Source organism: Rana temporaria, chromosome 4 (genome assembly GCF_905171775.1).
Source record: "Rana temporaria chromosome 4, aRanTem1.1, whole genome shotgun sequence".
Classification (NCBI taxonomy): Eukaryota; Metazoa; Chordata; class Amphibia; order Anura; family Ranidae; genus Rana; species Rana temporaria.
This window is the reverse complement of record NC_053492.1, coordinates 201,923,067-201,941,771: the sequence shown is the minus strand read 5'-3', so window position 1 is coordinate 201,941,771 and position 18,705 is coordinate 201,923,067. Positions and strand designations below refer to the sequence as shown.

The 18,705-nt window shown below is 39.6% G+C and overlaps 1 protein-coding gene across 1 annotated transcript in view; it reads left to right on the top strand.

The window, feature by feature from the left end:
- Positions 1-17,873, top strand: part of COPS7B (COP9 signalosome subunit 7B) — a 33,867-nt gene extending 15,994 nt beyond the window's left edge. Inside the window, exons 4-7 of the mRNA XM_040349697.1 lie at positions 2,303-2,391; positions 5,570-5,772; positions 10,909-11,014; positions 16,739-17,873. Coding sequence (XP_040205631.1) covers positions 2,303-2,391; positions 5,570-5,772; positions 10,909-11,014; positions 16,739-16,897 — 557 coding nt within the window. The 3' untranslated portion in view covers positions 16,898-17,873. The remainder of the gene's footprint in view (positions 1-2,302; positions 2,392-5,569; positions 5,773-10,908; positions 11,015-16,738) is intronic.
- The last annotated feature ends 832 nt before the right edge of the window (positions 17,874-18,705 follow it).

Below are 18,705 nucleotides of genomic sequence, written 5' to 3'. Positions count from 1 at the left end.
TGTGCCTTCACAGGCACAGAAATTGTTTAGTTAGACTATGGACGTGCTGGCAAGGCAGGAGTAGGTGTGTTAACTGGGAGGCGTCTGTGCACCGAAGGCAGAAACAGAAATGAGAACTAGGCTCGTTCTCGTTAGTTCACAGAGCAAACAAAAAAGCGTCACTACGCATGTGGAATGCCTCTTAAGCATCAAGGTAACTGTAGTTCCATTGAAGCTGTGACGTTGCTGCAGGGAGGGTGCTCGAAAACCAGCAAGTTGAAGAGATCAGACTAACCGTAAACGAGAAAGTGCTGAAAAAGTCTATTTCTCAGCTCAAATAAACAATTTCGGCTCTATATAGCATATAGATCAGATATTGTTAAAACCATTTTTTTTAGCTTTACAACCCCTTTAAATTGGAACCCATAACAACTTGATAAAAAAGAATGTTATGTTCTTTAGCGAGGAGCATAATAATTATACTTCCAAAATTAGTGTGTACTGTAACTTGACTCCAGCTTTGCTCCTGTTCTTGCTGGAGGCCATGAGCAGCTGTAAATCTTTAGGCTGTCAGCAGATCGGTCTCTACATTTTTGGCACTGTGCTGAAAAAAAAGAGAGCAACTGAGAAGGTGCAGTCTAGTAGGACTGATTTTCTGAATAAAGTTCCACTTTTTTAGAGAAGATATGATTACAATATACAAATATCTAATTGCTGATTCTAGCATAGGATGAAAAATATTTTTAGGTTTAAGAAGGCATGCGACCACTCAATGAAATTGGACAAGAAGTAGTTTAACCCTCAACTGTGTAAGAGGGTTGCACCGATACCACTTTTTTTTTAAGACAGAGTAAAAGCACTGATAGGTGGCACTGAAGCGTTGCCTGTCAGTATTAAATTATTTTTTCTTTTTTTCCACTGCTAATTTTTCTTGGGTGAGGGATGAGTGGACGGTGTCGGTGTAATATGTATACTGACTCCTTCCTCCACTCTTCTTCCTGACAGATCTGGGACAGGGGAGGGAGGAGGACAGGGGGGGTGGGACCCGAAGGATCATAGGGAGGAGCGCATGGGGGGAACCAGGGGAGCGCACAGAGGAGGGCACCAAGGGGGATAGGACTGGAGGACATGGAGGGGGACCGGAGGAGTATACAGGGGACAGTCAGGGACGTTCAGTGCGGTGGTGGGAGGAGTTGCAAGCACCAATCTCCGTGTGTGGCTTTCAATAAAGCACCTGAAAGCCGGGGAGAAAGGAGAAGCGTTTGTCGGAGACTTTTTTGAAAGCCACACAGGGAGACAGATCAGTGATTGTAACTCCCGCACCGATCATCCCTGACTGTCCAGGTATCGGGTCAAGCATCGGAGCATTTGCATGAGTAAAATTTCTCGTGCAAATGATCTGTATTGGCACCAATAATAGTATCTGTGCAACCCTAGTGTAAGGGATTCTTTATTGCTATAGTGGTATGAATGTGTGGAACTCCCTTCCACAGTTTTTTGGCATCAGTATGGAGTGTCGATAAGTTCAAAAAAAAATTAAAAGTGTTTCTTGGCTTGTGCAATATATAGGATATGGGAAAGTGACAAACACACACATTGAACTGGATAGATTGGTCTCTTTTTTTTTTTTTTTTTTTTTACTTTACCAACTATGTTACTATAAAACGCTATTGCAACTTTTATTTTTGTAGGTACCTTCTTTTTGCTAACACAGGAACACTTGCAGGTGCAGAAATTACCTCCTAAATGTTTTTTCCTTGCCTTTCCGCAGGGTGTCATTGATTAGTGACTAGCAGAGCAACAGTGTTGCTTGGATGCTTGTTTACTTGGTACACAAAGTGTCACAGTACCTATCTAAGAAGCTGGGTGAAAGAAGAATGGGGCAAGAGTAAGGTTGCATCATAGGGGGTCCTCTGGGTACACCTGGTCCTCAAAATTAGTCCTATTGCCTCTAGAAGCACCCTGACAGTGCACACTACAGGGTATTTTGTTTGTTTTGACAAGTGAGTTGGGGAGTATGGTGAGGACATCCAAGTCACTAGAAGATATTTTCCTGTAAACATAGTGGCCTTGCAATTGGTATATGGCCGTCATTGCTGTAAATGCCTAAAATATGTCTTTTTATATTTGCTTTCCATGTTCCTCTACAGACCAGGACATAAACTGTAAGGAAAGGCAATCGGTGTGTGAGCCAATCGGGCTACATTGCACCCTCGTTTCACCCTTCAGTGACTGAAGAGAGTTATTAAAGTTTTGGCAATTCACATACAGTGTATATGCATTTCTCTTGTACATTTAGCTGTTTCTTTTCTTTTCATTTTAGCAATGAAAGATAGCTTGCCAGAGCTCTCGGCTGCACAGAAAAACAAGCTGAAGCACCTGACAATCGTGAGCCTTGCATCCAGGATGAAGGTACATTGTAATTCTTGGTTAACGTATATGGTCAATTTTAAACCTAAATGACTTTGCCAGGTGCCCCCAAAGGGTGTAAAATCTTAATATATTCTGCCATCGCTTACAAGTATGTATATACTAACACAAACATTGACTGTATACAGCAGTACCTGTGTTTTAAAACTAACAGCTTAAACTGTTCCTGACAGTCGGCCTGGGAACAGGAATTGGACTGTGGTTGACTCCTTGGCCATTCTTTTTGTTGGCTGGGGGGCAGGTAATCTTCAGGGGAAAAATATATCTGGAATTATCTTTAAAGAAACAATCTGTGAAAAAAAGTTTGTAAACTCATAAAATGTTATTGGATGTGTTTTAGTAAGGCCTGTAAATGCACTGCATCTGTTTTTCTCGGCTGTTCTGCTAGATGAATCTCTGCATATGGCATCACTCACTTTTTCCATCTTTTCTATTCACAAAATTCTTTTCCATCTTTTTTGTTTCTCACCATTCTAGAAAATTAGCTTGTATAAATGAGCTAAGGAAATACAGGAGACATCTTGAGGACATGCATAGAAAAAAACATTAACTCCTTAAGCACCATTGTGTTAAATATTTTTTGATCGTCCAAACCATTTTCATGGTTGGCACAGTGTCTGTTTACATTATATGGAAAAGAAGAGACCCGGTGCAGCAGACTAATGTGCATAATGTTGCACCTGGTCTCTTCTTTTTCAAATTGACCATATATTGATGGAAATATCCCAGTCTAATTACTGTACCCCTAATACCACTTTCTCTTGATAGCGCCAGTACAGATTTTGCCTTTTTGGTATCCGTTTACTATATTGAGTGGGTATCTGGCAAGCAGGGAAAACTGACCACTATACCGTGTCAGAATTATTATTACAAGATACCACTTTTAGTATCCTTTCTTTGAAAAGATGTGAAAATATATATTTTACATGTTAAAGTGGAAGAAGCAACATCACACTAACTCACAAGTTGTTGCCCAATCCTTCCTGTACACATTTTGGGGGGCACTCTTTACATCTGGAGGAAAATTGATTTAACCTCTACATACCAAAAGTCTTCTTGACAGTGAAAATGTGGAATAGACACCTCAAGGAACTAGTTCTGGCAAGAAAAGTTCATTTATTAAAAATATAAAAATAAATGAGAGCTGGATACATTGCTTGAATACATATGTTTTGTTTAACTTGACAATTTTTTTTAAATTATCTTGTCAAATGGCAAACATCTCATTTTATATCCTTTTTCAGCCAGGGTTACAATACATAAATTTGGAAATGTCTTAGGGGGATAAATAATTATCAATATTACTGTAGGTTCCTCTAATATTTTTATTTAAATGTAGTGACTAAAAGAAGTGTTCATTTTCAGTCTGAGTTGCCAAACTTTCACAGTGTTAATTTCATCATTGAAAATATTTTCGTAGACTAAATTAACACTGGTACTGGGGATTTTAGTCGACTAAAACTAGAACGATTCAGATGACTAAAATGCAACTTATATGGCATTTGAGTCAAGACTGAATTCAACTTAATAGAAATGCATGTCAAAGTTTAACACTACCACATACGAATAAGTAGGGGGCATCTACTAAGCTTCTGGATTTTTTTTTAAAGAAAAGGGCTTTTCTTATTTTCTTAATATATTTAATGTTTGGTATTATATTCAAGTAATATGTGCAATGGAATTACAGCCAATAGTTTACAATTTTTTATTTTCTTCTGTTTGTCAAAAACAACAAAACAATGATTTCATAAACAAAGACGATAACCCTGCCAATCCAGTGCGGGTTCCCACATCGCACCCAAATCAAACAGTGGTTCAAACTGAGATCTGCTTACCGCTGAGGGTGTCAATGTAAAGTTATCGACATCCCCAGATTGATCAGCAGATCGCAGTGCGAACAATAAAATGGTGCAGGAATCAGATCGCATAAGTGTGAACACCCATGTGATCCGAATCCAGTGCGGACCAAAAAAAGGGTCCTGCACCATTTTGGTGCGAATGTAATGCGATTTCAGCCATACAGTTTGTATGGCTGAAATCGCATCGCACAGACATCGTATGTGATCTGAACAGCAATGCGGTGCAAATCGCATGCAATGTTTGGCATTGCACTAGTGTGAACCGGGCCTTGTTCCATAAATATGTTTATTACTCCAGTGCAGCACGGAGTTGTTAATCTAATGGTCAAACGGCGATGCCAAACACATACTTATGACACACACTTCTGAAATTGCCTTTTTGGGGTCCTTGTGTGTGCAGCTCTGCCTCCATTCGGTACCCCTGTCGGTCTTCTCAGTAGGGGGCTCATAACCGCATTGCTCCATCCAGCAGAGACCATTATATCTCACCCAGCGACTATGTGCAATATGTTCATTTGAATCTTAATAAAATATTACTCACAAAACCTCTGATTACGGACTTGCAATAATCCGAAACATGTCAGGTACCCACGCAAGATGCACGGCAGCTAGCCTGACATCTCTCTATGGCCCCATTCACACCTCAGCGTTTTGTAGCTTGAAGCCTAAAGCTCCAAAACGCTGGAGGAGAAAAAGTCAGGAGATGGTTCACATCTCTATTCCAAATCGTCTGAAGCCAAACGCCTAAAACGCAAAAAAAATTCTTGACCTTTTTTTTTTTGTAGCTTATTTCGGGCAGATTTGAGCGTTTTTCAGGTTTTCACATTGGTGACCTTTTGACCTGTACAAAATCGCGAGACTTTCTGCCTGAAACCGGGTAGCTATGTTATGAATTTTGAGTTTTTGTATACCTTTTTTAATATTGCTTAGACTTTTAAAATGTCATGTATAATAAAAAATATGTTTTTACCATATATACTAGTCTGTCTGTAAAGTCCATGAGGGGTATACCGTGCATCTATGCCCCAAGGTTTTTCTCAATTTTTTGCCACACACACACGACAGAACAATTCCTCAACGCATGCCACTTTTCCTCAAATAATTTAGTTCACAGCCTTGGGTAAAGATGTTCTCAGAGCTTGTAAAAAGAGATATCAAGTGCGCATTACCTTATTATAAAATCATTTGGCATCTTTTTTTTTTATTTAAGATCTGTGTTTCTTGTTTGCATTAGTTCCATGAACCTAGTTTGATACATACACGTTATTGTATTAATCAAGTCATATGTTTCTCCCTCTTAGTGCATTCCATATTCTGTATTGCTGAAAGATTTGGATATGAGGAACCTCAGAGAGCTGGAGGATCTAATAATAGAAGCAGTTTATACGGATATCATTCAGGGCAAACTGGATCAGCGCAACCATGTGCTGGAAGTGGATTTCTGCATTGGACGGGACATTCCCAAGAAGGATATAAGTAGCATTGTTAAAACTCTTCAGGAGTGGTGAGAATAATTTTATTTACATACTTTGTTTTTCTATATTTAAAGTGGAGGTTCACCCTAAAAACAAGTATATACCATTCAATCCAGCATACTGCCGACATGTACAGTATGCTGTTTTTTTTTTTTCCGGTTTACATACCGTAGTATAGGTATTTTCCCCCCGGCTTCCGGGTAGTGAATCCCGTGGGAGTGGGCGTTCCTATTCAGAGACTAAGTGATTGACGTATGACAAAAGCTTCACCCCCAGGCGCAAAAGGCGCGTCACCAGTTTCCGAAAAAAGCCGAACGTTGGTGCACAGGTGCCGTATAAAGCCGACTCGACGTTCGCTTCTTTCGGAACCTGGTGATGCGCATTATGCGCTGGGGGTGAAGCTTTTGTCATACGTCAATCACTTAGTCTCTGAATAGGAACGCCCACTCCCGCGGGATTCACTACCCGGAAGCCGGGGGGAAAATACCTATACTACGGTATGTAAACCAAAAAAAAAGACTGCATACTGTACATGTCGGCAGTATGCTGGATTGAATGGTATATACTTGTTTTTAGGGTGAACCTCCACTTTAACCGCTTGCCGTCTGCCGTATAGTAAAATGACGGCGGCGGAGTGGCACTCTCGTTCTGGGACGATGTCATATGACGGCTCCCCAGAACCGCCGCTCTCTTGTGCCATGTTCCTAGGACACGTCCGACCTCGATCTCTGTAAAGAGCCGATGATGAGGCTTTTTACCCATGTGAATGGCTGTGTCCAATCACAGCCGGTCACATGTAAACAAGGAAGTGCCGTTTATCGACTCTCTCCTCACTTCACACTGACCGAGGGTGTGGCCAGGAGAGCCCATCAGCGGCATTTCCTCGTAGGGGAGACCTGTATAGGCAATCTGTGCCTTGGTCATCGGTGCCCTAATTGCAGTACTGCCCCAGCAATGCCCATCAGTGACACCAATCGGTGCCCATTAGTGATGCCAGTTAGTGCTGTCTTTCAGTGCGGCATATTGGTGCCTTTTCAACAGTGCCACCTAATCAGTACCCATAAGTTCTGCCTCATCAGTTCAGCCTATCCGTGAAGGAGAAAAATTACTCATTTACAAAATTTACTGACAAACTAAAACTTACCCAGCAGTGATTAAATACCACCAAAATAAAGCTCTATTTCTGTGGAAATGTTTTAAAAAAAAAAAAATTATTTGGGTACAGTGTTGCGTGACCACGCAATTGTCATTCAAAGTGTGATGGTGCTGAAAATTGGCCTGGGCAGGAAGGGGGTGAAAGTGCCCAGTAGGCAAGTGGTCAATACGCACAACATTCTCTACACTATTTTATTTGCTTATTTATATAGCAGTAATGCTTTCTACAGCTCTTTTGCTCTGACTCTTCCAGCAGTTATCGCAGCCTTTCCCAAAATTTCCTTACCACAGTAATGGTGATTTGAATAAAACTACACACAAAGTTGTTTTATTTTTGGTGGAGTGTCTGGGTCTTTTGGTGACACAAAAAGACAAAATGTAGGTGTTGCTCAGGTAGAGAGGGAAAGTTCAACCGCTGTGAGTACAGGAAAGGACAGAGAGCTCGTCCTACCTCCAAGCTGCAGCCATGTCAAAGGAAAAGGTTCATAAGCCACACATCATGAAGTGAGCTTAATGCCAGCCTCAGCCCAGACTCCAGCCAGGCCACACCCCCAACATGCTTTGCCCCACCCCTTGGAGCTTAATCATGGCAATGTTTTACCTTTCACAAATATCCTGGCTCTCCCCATGATTAAGCTCCAAGGGGTGGAGTGAACCATGTTGGGGGGGTGTGGCCTGGCTGGATTCCAGGCTGATGCTGCCATTCATCCTACTTTATGCACATGGGTCTGCTTCATGATGTGTGGATTAAAAGATCGTGTCATGGGAAAAGGGGTCATCTTTCTAATGATAATCTCTAGAATACATTTCTTACAGCAAACGTTTAGTGAAGAAAATATGGAGGTTTCCATTGCTGGCCACCTGAAATTGCAGGTTTTTCTGGCTGGCTATGTATATGAAAATTAGCCCAGAACATGCATACAGATGTGCGTACTTGTTAATGAGGTCAGTGATTCAGAAAGCACTGAATCACTTGGACTAGAATTACAGCCAGGGAACAAATATTTACACAATGAGACTTGCAGTGGTTCCTTTCAAATAGAATCTGTTTTAAGAGATATACAGAGGCTGCTATTGCTAAGCTTTTTCTGAAAATGCTAAACACTTGGCTGTCTCTGGGTTAAAGTCTTAAACCTAATCACGATCTTCATACTAGTTCATAAGTAAGAGAACCAGAACATATAGAAGAAGCCACTTGATTAGTGTGACAATCCAGAAAAGGAAATTTTTCAAAAAGATAAGTCTGTGTTGATTTCTTTACATAAATCTGTTACTTGTGCTCTATAGGGGCTCTATAATGGTCCACAGAATTGTGTCCTTTGTTTTAACCGTCTTTATTCTTACATATAATATGTAATATATTTTGACGGGTATTGTATTTGTAAATAACCATTTGTTTGATGTCATGTTTTTGTAGAACAAATTTAAAGCGGAACTTTACCCATAACAACTTGATTAAAAAAATGTTCTTCGTCAAGGAACATACATTCCACATTAAGGCCCCTTTCACACTGGGGCATTTTTACAGCGTTTTAGCGTTAAAAATAGCACTCTTAAAACGCTCATAAAACGCACCCCGAGGCTCTGCAAAAATACCCTAAAACGTTAGGGTCTTAGAGGTGCTTTACCAGCACATTGTGATTGCAGATGAGGCTTTGCTCGAATAACGCTGTAATAACGCTCGAAAAACGCTTGAATAACGCTTGAATAACGCTCGAAGTATGAAAAGGGCCTAAGAGTTATGCTACCAAAATATGTGTGCTGTAAATTGCCTCCAGCATTGCTCCTGTTTCTTCTTGCTGGAGGCTGACATTTTGCCCCTGAACAGAAATAATGCTACTTTCACACTGGAGGCGTTTTTCAGGCGCTAAAGGGCTAAAAATAGAGACTGTAAAGCGCCTGCAAAAAGGCTTCCACTGCAGCCCCAGTTTGAGAGCCTGAGTGCTTTCACACGGGGTCGGTGCGTTTGCAGGACATTAGAAAAAGTCCAGCAAGCAGCATTTTAAGGGCGTGCGGGAGCAGTGTATACACCACTCCTAAAGCGCCCCTGCCATTGAAATCAATGGGCACCGCTGCCGAAGACCCTGCAGAGAGCTTTGTAAACGCTTTTAACACTTCAGCCGCTAGTGGGGGTTAAAAGAGCCCCGCTAGCGGCTGAAAAGCGACCTTTAAAATTAGCAGCGCTTTACCGCCAACACCCCCTGCCCCAGTGTGAAAGTAGCCTTAATCATAAAGCAAATCCTTCGATTTACCAGTTTAAAAAAAAGTTACATTCTTGGATTGATTGGATTGTGAACTGTCAAATTGGCTTTTGTCTTAAACCAAACTGTCAAACGGCTGTCTGGTGTCATAACTGATCACATGTGCAGCACCATGACAGTTGTAGATCAGACAGAAACGGCTTCCTTGGCTGTAAATGTTAGGAGGATTTAATTTTGGCTTTGAGGCTGTCAGCAGATCGGCCTTTACAAACTCGGCAGTGCCTAAAAATGGAGAGCAACTGAGCATGTGCAGCGCAGGATGAGACAGTGTGTGTATTACTGAATTTTAACCACTTCAATACCAGGCCTATTCTGGCACTTCTCTCCTACATTTAAAAATCTTATTTTTTTTTTGCTAGAAAATTACTCGGAATCCCCAAACATCATATATGTTTTTTTAGCAGACACTCTGTGAATAAAATGGTGGTCATTGCATTTGCATTGCATTTTATCTTGCACGGTATTTGCGCAATCATTTTTCAAACACCTTTTTTTGGGCGGAAAAATTTGTTTCATAAATGAAATGACAAAAAAGTAAAGTTGGCACAATTTTTTTTATATAATGTGAAAGATGATGTTACGCCGAGTAAATAGATACCCAACATGTCACGCTTTAAAATTGCGCACACTCAGGGAATGGCGCTAAACTTCGGTACTTAAAAATATCCATAGGCGACGCTTTAAAATGTTTTACAGGTTACCAGTTTAGAGTTAGAAGCGGTCTAGTGCTAGAATTGTTGCCTGCGCTCTAACGCACGTGGCGATACCTCATGTGTGGTGTGAACGGCGTTTACGTATGTGTGTTCGCTTCTGAGCGCGAGCTACCGGGGACAGGGGCATTTTACTTTTTTTTTTTTTTTTTTTTATTTATTTTTATATATATATATATTTTTATATATATATATATATTTATATATTTTACTTTATTTTTACACAAAAGTGATCAAAAAAAATTTGATCACTTTTATTCCCACTACAAGTAATGTAAACATTTTTGGTAATGGGAATCTATCGTGACAGGTCCTCCTTATGGAGAGATGCGGGGTCAATAGAAAAAACAATTCACTGATCTAATGCTGTCAGAGACGCGATTGAGGCTTTGTTTACATTCGGGGCCCGGGTGATGTCATAACGTCGCACCCGGGCCTCCGACGGTCATAGAGACGACTGGTGACCATCTGGTCACCCGAAATCTCTATGGCCATCATCCGGCGGCGACCGATTCTTTCTCCGGGTCCCCGATGGCACGGGAGAGCCCGGAGAAGGGGGCGTCCCCTCCCGTCGCCTGTAAGAACAATCAAGCGCCGGAACTTTCGTTCTTATTGTGCACAGAATTGCCACCTGAAAATGATATCTGAATGATGCCTGCAGCTACATGCATCATTCAGATATCCCTGCACAAAGTCAAGGACGTCATATGATGGCGTGCGGTACAGTATAGGCACTTATTTTTAATGTTTTACATGGCTTTACCTACAAAAGGCACCAGCCTGAAGTGATCTAGCAGGACTTCATTTTCTGACTAAAGTTCTCTTTCACGATGGCACGTATATAAAATGTATCAGTAGACCAGAGAATAAATACCTCTAATGGCAGAGGATGAAAACATTTATCATAGACTTGTCTCATAGTTTGCTTCCTATTCATGTATAGCTGGTTATTATTTTACCTTTTTGTTTTGGGTTGAGGAATTGAAACTTTTTATAATACTAAGCATGCTTCTGATTTCCAAATAATTTTATATCTCAGGTGTGATGGCTGTGAGGCAGTGTTAATGGGGATTGAACAGCAAGTGCTACGGGCTAACCAGTACAAGGAGAACCACATCCGCACACAGCAGCAAATAGAGACAGAAGTGAGTATAAGCACACTGTTTGAACCAAAAGCAAGCCACTCATCATTACAGGCTAAATATATATGCTCCACAGTTTATCGGTATTGTTTGTTGCCATCATGTTTCCAAAAAACTTGCACAGGGCTCAAAAGACAAAGAAACAACCATTAAAAGCAAAGAAACCAGCAGTAGTACATATAACACACACACACACTTGAAATTTGCAGTTTGAAGACCTAAGACAGTGGTTTAATGAAATAATCAACCTGGTCTTTCAGTAGAATGATTGGGGCATGAATCTGTATGATCATACTGGCCAACCAAGCACACGTATGCCTTGTGTAAACACTCTGTTTGGCCCCATCTCTTATAAAGACCATATAGAAGTATATACACACATTCCAATACATTGGCTTGTGGACGAGGTACATCACATACAAATCACTATATACTGTAATTGATACATGCGATTGCAAATTTATTTTTCCGTGAATACAAGTCTCATCACAATAAAATACAATTAAAAATATGGAGCTGATTTGCAATATGTAGAATATAGCAACATAATATTTCAAAATAAATTCATCCATAGTCATAACATTTTACATATGCAGTCCAACTATTGGTCCCTGATAGTATTGCACACATTGCATCCAAAAACATAACCTGTTTCGTGGATCTCTATCCGCTTCCTCAGGAGTAGATGCAATCTGCATATTAATCAGCTCCAAGTTAGACATGGCAACACTAGGGATTAAAAATCCTCGGGATGTCTGCCCCAGGAGCTGTGGCAGTATGACCCACAAAGACAATAGGGGCAGATGGATGAAGTGCTGGTAAAATGCAGATCCATATAGTACTCCATGGTAACTCCCACAGCTAATCCTGACAATTTTTTATATGAAATCTGTAATTCGGAGGCTACTGGGATTACACTCTGGGCTACTGTGGATTACAGCGGTAATATAAATTGACGGTATTTGGTGTATATATGATTCAGGGATGGGTGGCACATTACAATAAACAGTGCTTCAGATTACAATTTTAATGTTATTGTCCAGTGATGCCCGCATATGGTTGATACCTGCAAATGTTTGCTGTCCCATATTACTACTCCGCTTCTGAATAGTGAGGATTTTTCTTCCAACTAAAGGGATTGCCAGTGTTAAAAGGATTACCAGAATATGTTAATAATGTGACAGATCTTTGGCACCTCCAAACACCTTTCAACATCGTCAACTTTCAGGGAGCTTTGACATACATTTCCAGCATCTTCCCTATATATTCGTGGTCCTCTATTGCAAAATGGGATGTTAAGTGGTGTGCCAAGATCCCAGAGGTTAAAGGAAAACATTTTTGTGCAACTGTCATGAAACCGGTCAATTCCGTAGAATGTGGTAACCTGGAGGCATTTTGAAAACCATTAGCATACAGGCTGCTCACAGAAATGTAATTTCCTGCTTTTTATAGTTGAATATATTGTATTTAGGTTTTAGTGTATCAAAACGGTACAACAAAGGGCCAGTAGGTTTTACAATTCTAAAAGAGTAATAACGGGATCCAACAAGAATAGGGTACATGTCCACATATAAGAAACAGAAAATTGGTATTAGATCAGGTTTACTGTATGTGACCATCAAAAAAGAAGGCATACAATAGGAGTCTGTCCACCACTGTCCATAAAGGAGCAAAGAGGTGGTCTAAAGTCCATGGGCCTGAGCCCCATATCAATCAAAATAACTGCGGACTAGGTGTATTCTGTGAAAAATACGACAGTGAAATTAATAGTAGGTATAGTAAGAGAAGCAAATTGAGCAAAATAGAAGGCGTGGATCCCGAGGCCAGGAATGTGGAGGGAGTAATAGGAAGAGGATCCCGTCTGATAAGGGGAATATTGCCTGTTTTTTATGAGTGGAGCAAAGAATAAGCTGAAGGCAAAATTTGAATCCTCAGCCCCATGGTTTGTTCTGCAGTTAACAAGCTGATCCGATTGTACAATATATGCCTAACATACATATCCCTTGTTCAATGGCATAATTTGGGGAATACAAAGAATTGATACATCTCATTTGTGGTTGTCTGATGATATTTGCATTCTGAAAGTAGTCATCATGCTAACTAATTTACTACTTTTTGTTTGCAATACTTTTTTATTGTTTTTGCAAACAGTCATACAAAATACAAAGCCTGTCATATATGTGACAAATGGTTTCCAACATGTTTGCGTAACACATGAACGTTACTGCTTTTTTTTTTTTTTTTTTTTTTTTTCTGTCCCGTCCCCTGTACCCTTTGACAACTGCCTGTTCGGCATACTAGGTGAAGAGTTCTGGCCATTATATAACAAAAAAAATTATTCGAGAAATACCGTTCTTTGTCCTGTAAAGCCATAGCCTTTAAATGGTGAACCTATCCTCTCCAGCAACAGCTCAGTGGAAATCATTTTAATTAGTCAGATTTTCTTTTTTTAAAGTTGTGTTTTAGGAAAATTATCCTCTCTCAAAATTTGTGGTTAATGGTGCAAATCTACTTTTACTCTGAACTCGGAATGACCAGCCCTGTCACATAATGGCAATCTATAGTAATGACACTGATTTTCTTGTACATTTTTATTTTATGTTCAATATCTGTATCCAGATAACTCCACGTCCTCCTTTTAATAATGTAATGTTACACTTTTGTACAGCTATTGGAGTTTAATTAACAGTTAAATTATTATTATTTTTTTTGGCAATATACATAGATCCACCCAGAGAGGGTTGTATTTTTTTTTCCCCTCAATAACAATGTAGTTACACTTTAATCAATTCATAGGAAGTCAAGGGCTCTTGCATGATGGGTGCACGCAGAGTTAGTGTGACAAAACTAAAGGTAAAATGTAAGTCCCTTCTGGCACATTGCCTAACCATATTGGCAAACCCCACTTATTTCTCTGAAGTACCTAAAGAGTGATCAGAGGACCATTGACCTTTATTCTCTGCGTGTTATTGACAGATACAGTTTATGTAAAGCTGTATGTAACCTTGAATCTTAAAATACAGTTTGAAAAGTCATTTGGAACCCCATCCATAGGTGTCTAAAGGAGGAACAGTTGTTATCCCGAATCGAACCAAAATGTGCATAGAAAATATACAGAGCTCAAAAATGCAAGTTCAGTATAGAAGAATGAAAAGGATGTTCTGTTTGCTGTAGACAGCTAGAATGTTTATCCTTTCAGAGATTTGTATATCTGTTTGCCAGGTATTGTTACAAAATGCTTATATCACACTACTGTTTCATTTACAAAAGGAAAAGCAAGTAGCAAGTGACACACTGCAATAGATACTCAGCAATCGCAGACATTTGTGCTCTATTCTACTTTCTTCAAAGTAAAAAAAAAAACGAAAACATACCTTGGATACCAAAACACAAACATTTTAAAAGTTTAACACATAAATTAGTTCTGTGACTGCACCCCAATTTGACAAGTGTATTCTAATGTCAATGGTGGGCAGTGGTTGTTCCTTTTTAAAACCAGCAGAGGGCAGTACTTTCCTTTACTATAATTTCTCATTGAATAAGAACATGACATACTAAGGTGTCCGTTTAATAAACTGTGAAGTTTTTTCTCCGTTCAGTTCACAGCAGTTCACGGCAGTTCTCATGAGGAGAATTATCTCCTCTGCAGCCGGTTTAATAAACTGAGAACTTCAGTTCTCAGATGGTGAACAGAGGTGAAGTTTTTTCTCTGAAAACAGCCGAGATCTGTGTAAAAGTGGGTGGACTGCCTGTAATCTCGTGAGATATTGTGAGATTATGGTGCAGCCGAATTCAAACAGTGAAACTAAAGTTTAAAAGAACATGTAATTAATGTTTTCAGACATGTGATAACATATATATATATATATATATATATATATATATATATATATATATATATATATATATATATATATACACATATACACATACATATATACCGTATTTATCAGCCTATTGTGCGCACCCGCGTATAGCGCGCACCCCTACTCTGGACGTGAAATTCCTGAATTTTATTTATTTTTTATTACTTACAGTTTTGGTGTCTTGCCTGGCGTCCATCGGCGGCCTTGTCCGGTCCGGCGTCCGTCTGCGGCCTTCGTGGTGTCCTCCCCGCTGCTCCTGCGCTGTCTCTGAGCCGATCCCTGCTTCCCGCGCTGTGTTTGAACGCCGCCGCCACCGACATATACCGAGCGCAGTACACTCGAGCACGCTCGGCTCCTCTCGCATAACCTAGAAGGGAGCCGAGCCTGGCCGACTGTACCCGAGTGTACTGCGCTCGGTATATGTCCGCGGCGGCGTTCAAACACAGCGCGGGAAGCAGGGATCAGCGGCAAAGTTCAAACACAGTGCGGGAAGTATCGGCGTATATCGCGCACCCACAATTTTGCCCTGATTTTAAGGGCAAAAAAGTGCGCGGTATACGCCGATAAATACGGTATATATGTGTGTGTGTGTGTGTGTGTGTGTGTGTGTATATATATATATATATATATATATATATATATATATATATATATATATATATATATATATATATATATATATATATATATATATATATATATATATATATATATATATATATATATACACACACACACACGTGTTATATAGATACTGTATGTGTATATATATATATATATACATATATATACACACACATGTTATATACACACACACACGTGTTATATAGATACTGTATGTGTATATATATATATATATACACACACATGTTATATACACACACACACGTGTTATATAGATACTGTATGTGTATATATATATACACACACACACGTGTATATTGTTGTTAATATTCATTTTTAACCCACTGGTGTTGAAATTAGAAAGAAATAAGCCTTCTTTCTCTTATCACAACAGCTTCTCTCCCAGATTCTCCACCTCTGAGCTGGTGAATCTGGAAGGGAGATATTTCAGTGGAAGAGCTGTGAAATCTTCATATCACGGTGTGTGTGTTTTATATATATATATATACATTGCTTTGAGTTTCAATTTGCCCATGGAGTTTTACCCATTTTTAAGTATAACCTAGAAATTAAATGGATTTAATGAGGATTTTGCGTCTCTGATCTAAGTAAGTGGTGAAAAAAAAAATCGTGCCAATCTTGATTGCATAAGTTTTCACTCCCTTAGCTGTGAAGCCACTAAAAAAACTGGTGCAGCTAATTGCATCCAGATGTCCTATAATTATTTGGAGAGAGTCCATCTGCGTCCAGTGACAGTGACACCTGATCTCAAAATAAATACAGCTGTTTTGGAAAAGCTACATAGATTGCTAGAAAACATATCTAAGCAGTATCAGTAAGACCTAAGGGCTATCAAAACAAACTTGTAATAGAGTTCTGGGGAAGCACCATTCAGTGTTTGTTGGTTAAAACAAAACAAAAAAATGAGGAAAACCCCATATAATCCATTATTAAAAAATATATCCAAGCGTGACTCTACGGCTGACTACCAAAGCTTTGTTACTGGATAGCAAGTAAGTGACCAGTGGTTAATCTGAAGTAGCTGCACAGATCCACAGCTGGGGAGTGGGAACTATGTGACACATACTGGCAGCTTTGTTAGTTTGCCTACCTCTGTATGGTATGTACACTGTTGTGTTTTTTAATGTGTGTGTAATATAATAAATAAATATATATATATATATAATTTCTTTTTTTGCGTTCTTGTTAGTTTGTAATAATTAATTTTGTCCATTAGGTGACAAATATAAAGAAGACTTTGAAAGCCACAGCTTCCTCAACTGCTCAGGACACTGACCAGCACCTTGCAGAACGGGAAGGCCCCCCCCTTGCTGAACAACGGCAGCCCACCAAAAAGATGTCGAAGGTTAAAGGTCTAGTCTCCAGTCGCCACTAGTGAACCTAAGAACAGGGAGGAGGCTCCAGGGGTTCACACTTGCTCCTGGATTGTTTACAGACTTAACCACACACCACCATTGTGTCAGCCTCTTTCTACCCAAAAACCCTTGGAGACCCTGCCTGCTAGGAGGGACAATAAACCCATTAGCGCTAACAATGCTGTGACCCAGCTCAGTTTGCGAATAGTCCTGGCAGATCAGGACATGTTGCCTAAATCTTTGTGGATCCTTCTCGCTGCTGGAGAGGTTTGTTGTGTCACTGCAAGGCACAGCAGGCTTCTCTGTCAGAGAGAGGATTACAGAAATGGCTGCTTATTGCTGCGTGGTTCTAAAATCCCAGGTGACGTTGGTCCTGTCATCTCTCTGGAGATTTAACATGTGCAGTAGGGACAAGTCTGTATAGTAGGTTTTACTATTTTCTTAAATGTACCCTCTTGAAACATTATTTTTTTTCAGGAAATTGTATTTTCTTTCCTCCTATGTCAGGCAACCAACCTTTGACTTCTACAAGAGATATTCTAATCATTTAGAGTCTCTGGGTAAGGGGAAATAGAAACTCCAGCTTTAAAGCACTTTTTTTCCTTGTATACCTAAACAATCTAAGAGGTTTAAATCAATATTGGACTTCCTGCTTTGTCTCTAAAGTGAGCAGAAGGGAATAACCTGTAAATACATATAACATATATGTATGTGCTGCTTCCATCAGCAAAGCCTTAGAATCATCCAGAGGAGGCATGCATTGACGCTAAAATATAGGAACAAACTCTCTGGCCTCTTTCCCAGCTAATCCATTTTTTGGACCTTAAATGTTCTTTGGGGATTTCACAGACAAGGTTCGCCTTTGAGAAGACACCTCTCTGCAGTGTCATACATCTTTCTGATTCGGGCAGCGTGGTTCCATTATCTTAATATACACTGTTTCCCTCTCTGTGCATCTAAATCTCCAAATAATTATTAAAAAAAATACAAATCCGACTATCGTTTTTATTTATTTCTGTGTAAATGGTGAACAGCCGTTTATATCCTTTTGGAATGCAATGGAAATGATGTGACATTTTGTCACCAACCATTGTAGCCGAATCAACAACATATAGATGTAGTACATATTGCTTTTCCTTATTGATATTTTTATATAATTTAAAAGGCATTGGTGAACTGTGGTTTTAATTATGAAGTGTGAACAAACCTTACAATTGGAGCAGAATACACGGGGGAAATCGGTAGGTACAAGAACCTAAAATTGTTTTATTCAACTTCACCTAGTTTGTAAACCTAAAAGCTAGAAATGTACCAGTGGAGCGAGGCAGACATTTGATGACGGTTTTAATGTTAATATTTTATGACGACTGATTCAGAAGAAAAACAGGCAGGAGACCAGATAGCCATATTTGTTCAAAATGTACTAATGACAAAAGGGTTGATTTTATTAAAGGCAAATCGGCTGCTCCCAAGGGAATCTTCCCCAGAACTTTGTGAACGTGGTAAAGTTTCACTTTGCAAAGAATACCTAATCATTTGCAGGGAAAAAAAAGAAAAACTTTTTTTGCTTTCACGATTTAGATGTCAACACCTCACCTCATTCACTAAGCCCTGGGCCAACATCCCTTGCAAAGTGAACAGCCTATCTGCCTTTAGTAACTCAACTCCAAAGAGTACACGTAAGTGTTTCTACCACAAGAATTAAGCAGCTAAAAATGCCACAGCCGTGAAAAACTGTCCAGCAGCAGGATCATTTTAGAAAGGCTAAGCCCAATTTACTGGCCAGTATATGCAAAATATTTACACATTTTATCTACATATAAGGGCA